At 42.0% G+C, this 12,203-nt stretch overlaps 1 protein-coding gene across 1 annotated transcript in view; it reads right to left on the bottom strand.

Annotated features, from left to right (window-relative positions):
• GALNT9 (polypeptide N-acetylgalactosaminyltransferase 9) overlaps positions 1-12,203 on the bottom strand; it is a 131,641-nt gene that overhangs the window by 82,022 nt on the left and 37,416 nt on the right. Inside the window, exons 3-4 of the mRNA XM_042034948.1 lie at positions 3,859-4,025; positions 1,928-2,102 (exon numbers count right to left, since the gene is read on the bottom strand). Coding sequence (XP_041890882.1) covers positions 1,928-2,102; positions 3,859-4,025 — 342 coding nt within the window. The remainder of the gene's footprint in view (positions 1-1,927; positions 2,103-3,858; positions 4,026-12,203) is intronic.

Genomic DNA, 12,203 nt, shown 5'->3' with positions numbered 1-12,203 from the left:
ACAGCTTTTAGTGGGAGCAAACCGTGTGGCCTCTGAATACATAAATAAGCACTGAAAATGGGGGGAAATATTCATGCAAGGTGCAACTTAGTAGGAGAACAGAACAGCAGAGCTTTAACAAGAGACTCCCACTTGACTCCCGAGCTCATAGGGCTGTGGAGTGGGGGCAGTGCTAACCTGGTGGGAAAAAGTAGAGCAGTCCAGATGGAAGGACTTTAGTTCCTCCCAGTCAAAGGAGATGAGATGAAAATGGAGACGACAGGCAACCACATGTGCACAGGTGGACAAAATTAAAACTAGGAGGAAGTGGGTGGAACAGGGTTTGAGATGGCTCTGAGCAGCCACACAGGTTGAGTGGAACAAGAGGAGAAACACCAGCAGGGAACGCTGCAAGCCCACAGGTGCAGCTCTGAAATGAAGGGATACAGGATGACCCTGGTGCATGTTTGCTGTCCCCATTTATCCACCGAGTGCCCCACAGCAGGGGCAGAGCCTGGCTCAGCAGAACAACTGAGACCTGAGTGCTCTGTTGGAAGGAGGGTGCACCAGAGAGGGACAGGAAACACAAACTCTTTATCTTGGATACACACACACTCTCACTGAGCAGTCCAGGTTCTTGCTATGCTGATTTCAACCCTTTCTGACATTAATGCAAAGCAGTACAGTAAAAAAACCAAACCTTAACAAACCCCAAAGCAACCACAAAGCCCTTCCCTGCTTACTGACACCATTGCCAAGCTTCCCTGGGTACAGTACATCAGTCAGACCTCAATGTCTTTATAAAATGATAACAAAATTCTCCTCAAGCCTCAGAAAACTGCAGCTTGGGCAGGACAAGCACTGGGGACAGCACCCAGAGCATGCTCTCCCCTGTCCCTGATCCTGTCCCCTAGCTGGTATTACCCTAGATGAATGTTTGAAAAGATTTGAATGATCTACTTGCTTTAAAAGCAAATAAATAAATTAAAGCCGCTCTTAAGCTTCTAGAAAATTAACTACAGCTGCTATTATAGTCTAACGTAGTCCTAAGGAAAAAAAATGGGATGAACATAAAGCAGGTGCAGTACAAGACTTATTTTATTGTATCTTCCATTTTATAAAGATATTCATGGACATATAAAAATAAACACTCTACTCCTTTGCAATTAAGTTTCTCTCTAGTTGTAAGTACAGCTATTTTTAGTTTTAATTTGAGGATATCTCCCAGAATTGCAGAGTATAATCATTTCCACTGTAACTCTGCATCATCATTATCAAATACCAGCCTATCTTTGGAAAATGCACGTTTTACATGCTGAAGGTCCCAGCAGCCCTTTTGCAGCTGATGGTACAAATCAGCTCCAACAGTCCCGAGTTCCAGTAATGCCAAATACTGGCCACCAAGTGGTGCTACAAAGGTTTATTTCAAATGCACTTCTGGCCCATTAAACCAAAAGGGGATGGGGAAAGGCATGCTAATTTCAAGCCCTATTAAAATATTCAGGCAATAATTTAATGTTTCCTTCAAATGTAAATGCAAGAAAATTTATGAGGAAATCAGATTGGTATTCAAGGTTTTAAGAAGAAATGTTAGAAAATGACAAGGAGGGAAAAAAAGCACTTGAAATCCTCCAGCCCAGAGCCTCCTTAATGGTGTCTCCCCATTTGACTGCTTTGGGATTTCACATCCATTGTGGTTTCAATTACTTCTCTCTCCACTGAGCTGTGCTAGACCAGGCACAACAGCTTTTTTATGGATCTTGCAGGAGCCTGTCAGCAATGTTGCAATAATCAGGAACACAAATCAGGAGTAATTGCTGATGTGGTAACAGCAGCCTGCAGCCGCCTCATCCCTGTAAGCTGAGCTGAGCAAAGCCCTCCCACAGCCTTGGAGCCCCAGTGCCGCTGTCCCAGTGCCACAGTCCCTCTGAGAACAGCCAGCACTTACCAGCCAATGTTGAACTCCACGTGGGCATCGAAGAACCCGACCACAGGAGAGGTTGCTGCTTTCCAGCCCTGGATCCTGGCTCGGATCAGCCCCTCCCGTTTGTTGTTGCGCACTATTTTCACCAGGCCCGGGTATCTCTTATGGACATACTGGTCCAGATTAAATTTTAGCTCAACTGCAGGACAGAAAAAACCAAGCCACACAAACATTTAGAATGAGAAAGGCCCTGCAATGCTGTGTTCTACTCTTACTCTGCAACAGAAAGGGAAAGGAATCCTTAAATGTTCCTAAACCCCTGGTCAGTCTGACAGCTACAAAGCCAGTACCACAGCTGAGGCATGGACCAGTTCCAGGGGTTTCAGCTCAGAGAAATTCCCTACACACCAGAGATTTCCCAGGTTTAATGTGGCCTGATGGATTTGAGTATAGTGCTGAAGAAGTAGTTTGTCTAAATATTTTTAAATAATTACCGTTCTAATTCTCTGATGATTTGTGTTAGGTTACAACTGGCCTCTGGAAGAGCAATTCTGACCATAAGGAAGTGTAACATGTCAGTCTGGTGATTTTTTTTTCTGATTTATGCTGTTCAGTAAGAGTTTGAAAAATAACCGCAATGGATTTTGGGTCAAGACCTAATTCAGATCACAATTAATTTCCCTTTATTTTCAGGGTTTTCCCTTAAATATAATTAAGATTCCTCAATACCAGGCTTCTTTCTTTTTTAACTAAATGGATATTGAAGATCTCAATTAGACTTCTCTTTTGTTCATTTTCAGGCATTCAATCACAGATGGAGCAGAACTCATTCACCCTTTTTCAGCTTCATTTCAAGAGGCTCATAAACAGGCAAATTACCAAAATGGTCTCTCTATTTTTTTTTAAATCAATGTAGTTTGGTAATTCCTTTACACTGAAAAGTATTCATAAAGTGGCTTTTGCCCTAATATATTTATCAGGAAAACTAGTAGAGGCTTCCAGGACATTAGGAGCCTCATTTTTCTGATCTATATTAGACAATAGAATCATTACCATTGGAATCAAAGACTTGATAAATCTCCAGTTATTTAGAAGAGTGGCAGAGAAAAGCCATCTAAGAGTTCACTGAGAAATGATGAGTTCAATTTTCCTCAGGATTGCCTTGCCTCAAACACTTTGCAATCTCACGTAATTACTCCACAGGTTACACTGCCATAACTAAAATCTGAATTGCACAAACATTTTCTTAAATCTACAGGTTTTGGAACTTATTTTTGTTTGAGTTATCTCTTCTCTCAGCTCTCCCGTGTCTTTGGGGATCCTGAAGACTAACAGCAACTTAAAACTGAAAGAACTTAAAGCTGCTTATCTGAGGAGGAAGTGCTAAATTTTAGGCTTATTGGAAATAAATATGATTTTAGAGGATGCATGTATCAGTTCTAGAAGTCTAAGATACAACAACTTTACACACAACAATACTGCTAGCCCCTTGTATCCTGAGAATTCTTCAAACATGACTGTATTGTGAAACATGCTGATCAACAGCACCCTGTATGCTCACCAGTATTTTGATTTTGGATTAAATCATGAAGAAACAATGTGCTGCCATGTAAAAGAGCAGGAACTTTCTTTAGGGAGAATCTGTAGCCTCACTTTTCCTTGGAAGCAGAATTTAAACTTTTAGTGTATTAATGATGATACTCCTCTGGGTCTGAAAATTTGGAGAAAAGTGTCATATTAAGACTGCCTACACAAATGCCTTCATTCCGTGAGGGTTTCAATGAAATCAACAGGGTTTATCCACATAATGTTTATTTGTTATACAAATAGTCAATATTTACTCACAGCTTTGTGCAAATGGCTCAATCAACCCTCTCATCAACAAACACATTTACACTGCACATCTAGAAATCCCACAGGGCACAGTACTCAGAGGCAAAGTGACAAAAGCTCACCATTGTCACTGTTGTCATCCACCAGGATGATTTCCTTGAGCAGGTGGGATGGGGTGTGGTTCACCACGCTGTGCACGGAGCGCAGGATGACAGAGAGAGCCTCGTTCACAAATATGAACACCACAGAGATCTGGGGCAGGTCATCAGGGTAGGTCATCTGCTTGCACCTGGAGAGAAGAAAGACACAATTAAAACCCAAGCAGCCACTGGGAGGCAAAACAGACTGAAGAGCATCCTCTTCTCCTTGCTCTCCATCTGGGTAGGGATTTGCAGACTTTGTCATTTCTAACCCCAAGGAAAGATGTGGTAAAGGCTTGAAAGAATCAACCTGGTCAGGAGCAGGAACCTCTTCATCGGCCCAGTATAAAACACAGGGTGTGTGCATGCACACAGATTTGTAGCAGCTTCATTCCCTGGAAGGTTAAAAGCATCTCTTGAAAACCAAAGGAACATCAATGACTCTGCTCAAAACCAGCCTGGAGAAGGCCTACAATGGCACACCCTGGCTGTGCTCCCAGGGGAGCCATCAGCAGAACTGCATCTCATACTTTTCAAACCAACATTCACTCGAGCAAAGTTTGGATTTGCCCATCCAGAGAGCACTTGCCACCCTTTCTGAGTGTGCAGTTTGTGCAGCAATAACAAACACGTGACGGCTGTTGTACAGGCCTGCACTTGCTGAAATATCTGCAAACAGGTCTGCTCCCTCTGAGACGTCACCTTGCTAGGCTGCTACATCCTGATTCACAATTTGCTTTTGTGCTGCTCACCGACACGTATATTTTACCACAGACCATTTTGAGAAGAAAAATTGAGGCCTGGAGAAGTCACACAGCACAGAGCAGAGCTCCTGCTTCCCAAGTCCTTGGCCCATGCCCCTCTGTAACACCACACTGCCTTATTTCAGTGGAATTCTCTCCCATTAGCAAAGATCTAACTTTAAAAACTACCTCCGTGTTCTCACAGTCAAAAGCCATTCAGAATTACCATAGCAATTACTGAACCTGCTCTCTAAAATACTGCTAATGATATCACAGAAAATGACTTCTCCTGCTCTTATCAAACTTTCTGACCTCTATGCTAATTACTTTGGCATAACAATCACTTTTTTCCCCACTATTAGCAGTCATGGGGATAGGGCAGGTGACAAATGCTTGACTGCTGAGTAACCTCTGGAAGTCAGTTATGAATTTTGGTAAAGTGTAATTGTTCATAATTCCTGATCCCAGCACTATCTGCTCAGAGACCTGAGCACTTGTCATTGATTCCAGTGTTACCATAGCTACTTACTGGCAGCTTGCTGGTGGCCTGTGCCACACAGAGGACCACTGTGTAAAACTTCTGGCTAAGCAGCACTCTTACAAAGCCTAAAAATAAGCCTTGAACAAGTAGAGAGGTTTTCAGGAGAGTGTGAATGCTCTGACACAGTCCTCTTTTTTGCATTTCTTGTTTGAATGCAATTTTCCTCTTGAGCACACCAACATATCAAAGAAGTCCGTCAGGAATACTTCAGTAACGGGAAAGAGCCATCAGCTAAAAACATGGACTTTGCAAGATTTCCTGTGATGAGGGACATCTTTTGCCTGACAGCAATTTTCTCTAAAGTCTCACTTGTATCAACACATCACAAACTGCACCTCAGGAATACAGACCAGTCCCCAGGTGGAGGTGAGGCAGAGGAGGAAGCCCACCCCAGGCCATCCATCCTCGTGGGGTCCTGCAGCAGCACTCAGAGCTGGCAGGAAAGGAGGGTGGGAAAGTGTGTAAGAGGTTGTGACACAGGAGGAGGGATTACAGCAAGAATGAGAGGTCAGTCAAAGCAGCACTTACTACAGAAGGGACAAGCAATTACAGGAAAGGTGGGATGATCACAAATGTCCAAAACAAAGAGGCATGTGTGGAAGGACCAAGATTGCCTAGGAAAAGACAGGGAACCACTGGAATACTACAAGACCTCAGAGAATTAGGAATTTTGCTGAACTTCTCAGAGTAAAAAGTATTTGTTTTATTGGCAAGTGAACTGAAACACCTGGGCATCCAGCCACATGTTCCTGGTCAGACTGACAGGGTAAGCGTGAGCAGGACTACTTCCAGTGCTTTCCTGCCACCCTCCTGCTTTCATTCTGAGGAAAAAAAAAAAAAAAAAAAAAAAAAAAAATCTAATTCCAGCTTTAAAACCAGCACACCAAAACCATAACCTCCTAATTTTTTATTTATTTGTTCTTCATTACACTAAATCAATGCATTATTGTCCCAAGCATCACTCCATGGCCTTGCTGGTTCACAAGACTTTTCATGCCTAAGTTCTCAGTGATTACTTACACTGTAGGGCATCAGGGACTGCTTTAGATAAAAAACTTGTTTGAATTTCTTATTCCACCTGGATGAACTCATCCCTATCACTTCTCACTGCAACCTTCTGTCTGGCAGTTCTCCCCTTTTTTTTTCTATTAGCAGGACATAGTTGAAAAACTGCATTTTGGCAGCATTTGAAAAGAGCACTCCAAACAATATATATTGGAATATTTTTGGTAATGCCACTGCAACAGGGACACCTAGATGTGCAAAAGCAAAACATCGGAATTTAGCAGCAGTTTAAAAGCTGTCATAAATTTATTTACTGCAGTGAGGATGAAGAACAACAAAAGCAGCTGTCCAGCTGAGCACTTTCCAAAGCACAGAAGTGATTTAAGGGTTTATTTGCTGCAGACTTCAAGTCAACCTTGAACTCCCAACTCCTTAGGTCACTTCAGAAAATGGGATCGATGTGCTGAGGTAGTCAGGAGAAATTACTGGTCTGCTAACAAACACTTCTGATGGTGTTTGAGAGCATGAGCAGTCCCAGTTGAGGTGTCTTTCCTTAAAAATCAGTGGGTGCTTAAGTGCTTTTCTGGATTGTCGCCCGAGTTCTTCCCAGTGTGTTCTCTAATTAGATACCAGCCACAGCAATTTACAGTTAATACTTCCTTCATTCCAAGAAACTCGAACCAGAGCTTGACACTCTGAGCCAAACAGTGACATTAGCAAGTCTCAAAGTGCCAAAGCAAACCCATGACTGTCACCTCTCACCACCTTTGCTCAGCCAGAGGCTGACAATGGACCAAGTGCACTGCAGTGGGTCAGCCAGTGGTGCCTGTATGCAAGGGACAGAAAATCAGAGTGTCAGAACACACAGAGTCCTCCTTGGAGCAGCCCTTGATGGCCCTGGAGCAAGGCAGCAGGGGACAGTTCATTACAGAGGAAAAAGGTAAGGCTGTAACAAACCTATTGACTTTCAATGAGCCAAAGGGCATCTTTGCAGAAAACGGTTGGAGCAGCAGCCTGGATGCAGAGGTTTCAACAAGAAATCTATGAGCTAATGATGAAGCAGCTTAGCACAAGACTAGTCACTTTTATTATTTCTTTTGAGAAGAAAATTACTGGAATGTGAAGAAATCAAACTGTGCAAAATGTACTAGCAAGGCACACCTTTACAATCCTCCAGCCTTACTGCCAACAGAACTCTAGTAAGAAATGTAGAAATCATGCCTTTTTCAGCCCTCATGCTGTGCAGTGAATTGCCTGAGAGTTTAAAGCACCCAATGCTCCGCCAGGGAAGAGAGCAGGGTGCCAGCACAGTCTCCACATCTGTGCACCAGGTCTGACCACATAGTGAACTGTGGCAACCAGGTGAGGGAGGACAATTACAGTAATCAATAGCTGAAACTTGGCCTCGTTAACATCCAGCACTCCTGAGTTCAGGAAGAATTCAGAGTGCACATTTGACCTCTGTGGTAGCTAACGATAGTCTGAGCTGGGCAGGCACAGCTTCCATGGGATATTCCTGTGATTTCAAATCATTTCAAATTTTCAAAACAATTTCAAATTCTGAGCTGTCAGCAGGCCCCACAGCATACAACCAGCAGAGGAGCTCGGGTCTCCGGGGTACACAGGTACCCTGGACAGGGACACAGCCTGGATGTGTGCAGGACTAGGGATTCCAGCAAAGGCTGGCAGTGCCATGGCTAATCACTTCCGTGGGCCAGCTGAGGATGGATTAGACCGGATATGTGAAACAGCCCTTCAGGCAGCTTTCATTCAACACACCAAGCATCAAACCTGGGGCATCCTGCTGTTGTCTTGGGAAAGGTCTTTTGAGTGTTCTCATTCTGTATTTGCTACTGCAGAGCTTGGCTAGCAACCCAGAGGTATTTCCTTTGTACATGATAGAGAGCTTGATGTCAGATCATTTTTCTCTATTCTGGAGATGATTTTCACTCATTCTTTCCTTTACATTGAACTGGTTCCTTAGATGAACATTTCCCAGCCAGCCTCCTGAGCCCAACTGCGAGCACTGTCTTGCAGGCATAAGAAAACAGGGAAAGCTCTTTGGTTGGCAGACCAGAACCTTGGAAAAAAACCCCATGTACTGACATAAAAAGGTCATAGAAACTGGGACATGAGAAAACAAAAGGTACTGAGCTGCACGTGAACCTGCTCATGGCAATAAAGGGAGGAAGGAAGTTTTCTTTTGTCTGAACATTCATTGCCTGATAGATGTATTTAGTTTATTTGTATCTGATCCAAGCGAAACACATGAAGTCCTCTGTTTATCAGGTTGCTCTTACAGTCCATTTGGGTTGCACTACTTTTTGTGAATGACTGACACTGCAGCCATGCTGGTAGTTCAGTGCATTACCAAAGAAAGAAAAATCTTTCCTGCTCTATTTCCCCTGCCCTTTTTTCCTGTCTGCAAACTTGCTAAACTCCAAAAATGAGTTTTGCTTGCAGACCTTAATATACTGAGTTTGGAAATGGATTAAGCAATGCATTTAGAGATTTCTGACAGCTTTACCCTTCAGGAAGAAATGCAAACAAAATTAAAGCTGCTTCATGAATCTTTAAAGTGTTTAATACAAGATATGTTTTTCCAATGAACTACTGGGATGGAGATGACTGAAGGTTTCTCTCCCTCACAAACTTGATGAAATTGCAGGGCATGAAGAAACATCTGCAGTTCTGGCACAAAAAACCCCTACCCCAACATGTTCTCCACCTTGAAAGCTTCAGAATGATCTGTGTTCATGTTTTATAGCCACAGCAGGAGAAAGAGTTGGAACAGCTCCTTATTTGGTACATGATCAATGAAAGGACAAAGATAAATATTAAAAAAGATTATTGAACCCTTGCTCTTTAATACTAACAAATACTACTTTTAATCACCAGATCAATATGTATTTTGAGCCCTGTTAAACCAAAGGCTCAGACTAATCTTACCTACATGGTTACCTTTTAGCACCTAAATGCTGCTGTGGCTTCTATAGGCACAGACGATTTACCACAGCTAAATCACTAAATTTAGTGTCTAGCTCAATGCCCGATTTCTTTCTCCAGGAAGGCACTGAGGCTTTACAGCTAGTGCTGGACGTAATAGTAACTTTTGAGCTGCAAAAATAAACTAACATTACCTTCCTGTTCCCCATTGGCACAAAAGAGGAAATGTGACAAGCTGCAAACATCTCCTTCCCCAGCATGGGATCCAGCTGCTGACCAGTCAGCAGCAAAAGCAGTGACAGGCCACAAAACTGATTAGCTCCATGGATCATGAATCTGTCAGCCAGAGGCTCCAACTCCTTCCTAATTAATTCTCCTTCTCAACAGAAGATGTTAACTGTATTATGGCACAACATTCTCTTTCTATTGAGGGTGGATTTTCCTGCCCTATCCAAAAACCCAAATGGTAAATTTTTGAGTTCAGAATATGCTCTTACTTTCTGCTCCTGTTTTTCAGCCCAGGGACAGCATTCCCTAAGAACATATAAATACAACTGTGAACAAGAGAGCAGGGGTACAGAACACAGATGCTCTATGTACCTTGAGAAAAGCAGCACAGTTACAACTAAGGTAAAACAAGAAGTGAATCATTTTCACAAAAAGCCTAGGAATTATGTTGATAGCAAAAGATGCCTTCTTCTGTGTTCCTTATGGAACAGCCTCCATTTTCAAATATCCTCCAGCAGAAAAATCAATGCCTTCTCCTTCTTCCTGAATGTTTGGAGAAGTGCAGGTACAACACACGGTGCAATTCTTGTTGGTGCTGTAAGTCAGAGGAAATACACTAAAATAACCTGTTCTCCATCTTTCCTCATACACAGTGATGTTGATGATCATTTTCTCATAAAGTGAGATCTTAAATCTACTCCATACTGTGGGAATTCCCAGCAGCTTTTTTCACATGCTTCTTGATATATTTTTTCTTATTTTGCATCCAAAAGGCTAAGAAAGAAATCCCCCACACTCATCAGAAAGAAACCAGGCCAAGTCCTTGTACCTGAGCTAACCTCAAACACTTCCTGTATCAAGGAAAAATGTTCTTCCATGTCAGCCACAAGCAATTTATTGCAATGTGCAATGAGTTTTCCAGAACACACCTGGTCATGGGAATTTCCCACCTTCCCAGGCTGAACAATTGGATTTGATGTCTGTAGGATTTGCAGACTGAAGAACAGCGGCAGCCTTCCTAAAATAACTGCCTTTTATACTTTAGGACTCTCTCTTCACTGTCCTATTTCCTACAGGAAAGACCAAATTTACAGGAATTTCAGTCCTCTAATATTTCTATGAAGGAGAGAGCCCTTTCAAGCTGGACACAGGTAGGTTAAAGCTCCCCATGAACTTCCAATAACACACATTGGACAAGTGTTTCCTGAGAATCACAGCTTTGTTTTTTGTTCTTCTTCCTTTCTTTTAAATTCCAGGCCAGTACAACTGTGACTAATTGCTCTGCACATAAAAACCCAGCACATGTTTGTGCCTTTTGTTTTATAACACACTTGCTCGATTTGGTTTAATTCCTCCTTTCTCTATGACAAATTATTTTTATATTTATAGTAGAAAGCCCTGAGAACTGTCAATCAGTGACTGGTAGCGCAATATAAATGCAGAATTAACAAATGCAGCATAAAGACAACTCTACTTGTGAAGAATATTAACCCTTATATTTAAGATTATTAGACTCTTCAATAGCTGCTGCACACATAAAATAAGAGGCTTTGTATTTCAGTGAGCTATTTCTGGTTTTCCTCAGGCAAACAATACCAGAAACATGCCATTATGTCTAATACCCTTATTGATTTATACATATAAAAATGCTAAAACTAGTTTCAATCACTTTAAAAACAAGCCTCTTTATTAACATGAAAAATGGCTAAAAGCTCGTGCTCACATCCTTCTGTAGTAAAAAGTCTTTGCCTTTTTTTTTTTGTAACTTACCTTGAGTCATTAATATGTTTTGAAATACCATCTGTAAAAAATTTCCACTCTATCCCCCAGTGTGCCAGTCCGGATCTGCCTCTGGCTGTATGCATGCTGCATCACAAAGCATTAGGCTCATTGGAAATTAATGGAGAGGCTGAAATCTGCTTTCAAATGCTTTCCAAAAATCCCCAAAGAAAACAGATCCCCTGTGCAACTTTATTTTTAATGGTGCTGCACTTAAATTTAAGGGGGAGCTCAGCTAAATTCCAAGTGACATGTATTCTGCCTCATTTTAGGTGATTAAAACAAATGGCTTGTTTAGTGATTCTCATGATTTTGCAAATATCCTCACTCCAATTCCAGCTGGATTCTTAGCTTGCATCCTTTTGAAGTAAAAACTAGTGAAGAATTTTATTTAAAAAAAGCCATAAAGGCAGTGTTAGAAAATTCTGCTTTGAGATTGAAGAGCTCTTTGAAGTTAAGTGAAATATAAAAATTGGTGAAACTGATGAAGTGATTATTAAATAAAGGCCAAACTTTGTGTCAATTTGATTTGAAGTTCATAGCAGCAAAATACATTCAGGAAAACACTACCTTTCGTGCAACTTTTTAAAACTTAATTCTGGGAACCATGTTGTCTGTGGGGAACAGAGAATTTACACTCTCATTTCTGCTTTGCCAAAACTAAGACCTCCTATTTCAAATAGGGAAGGTTCACAAAGAGCTACCCGAAAAGCCAGAAGTTGTTTTCCAGGGTGCATTCACAAAATTGGCTGCTACCCAGTGGCACCACTTCTTGTTGCTGCCACCAAGGGTCCTTGCTCTCCAGCAAGCCACGTGAAGCCATTTAGCTGCACTTCCAGCAGCGACTGTCAGTACATTTCCCATTAAAGGAGTACTTTTCCACTCAAGGTGATGCATCAAGATCCCAGAAAAGGTTCTTTATGGCAAAGGAATAATTAGTCCCAGCATGTCTGCAGGGAGTGAGATGGTAACAGCCCAGACACCCAACAGCAGGTTATGTATCTGAAGACACCACCCCTCCTCTGAAGCATCTCTCCTATTGCCTACTGAGCCCATGCCAGACACAAAGGAAAAGCAGTGGAGTT

Source organism: Corvus kubaryi, unplaced genomic scaffold (assembly GCF_017639235.1).
Source record: "Corvus kubaryi isolate FWS band 111438036 unplaced genomic scaffold, C.kubaryi_AGA036_p1.0 37382, whole genome shotgun sequence".
Classification (NCBI taxonomy): domain Eukaryota; kingdom Metazoa; phylum Chordata; class Aves; order Passeriformes; family Corvidae; genus Corvus; species Corvus kubaryi.
The sequence above is the reverse complement of the archived record's forward strand: the minus strand, read 5'-3'. Positions and strand labels throughout refer to the sequence as shown.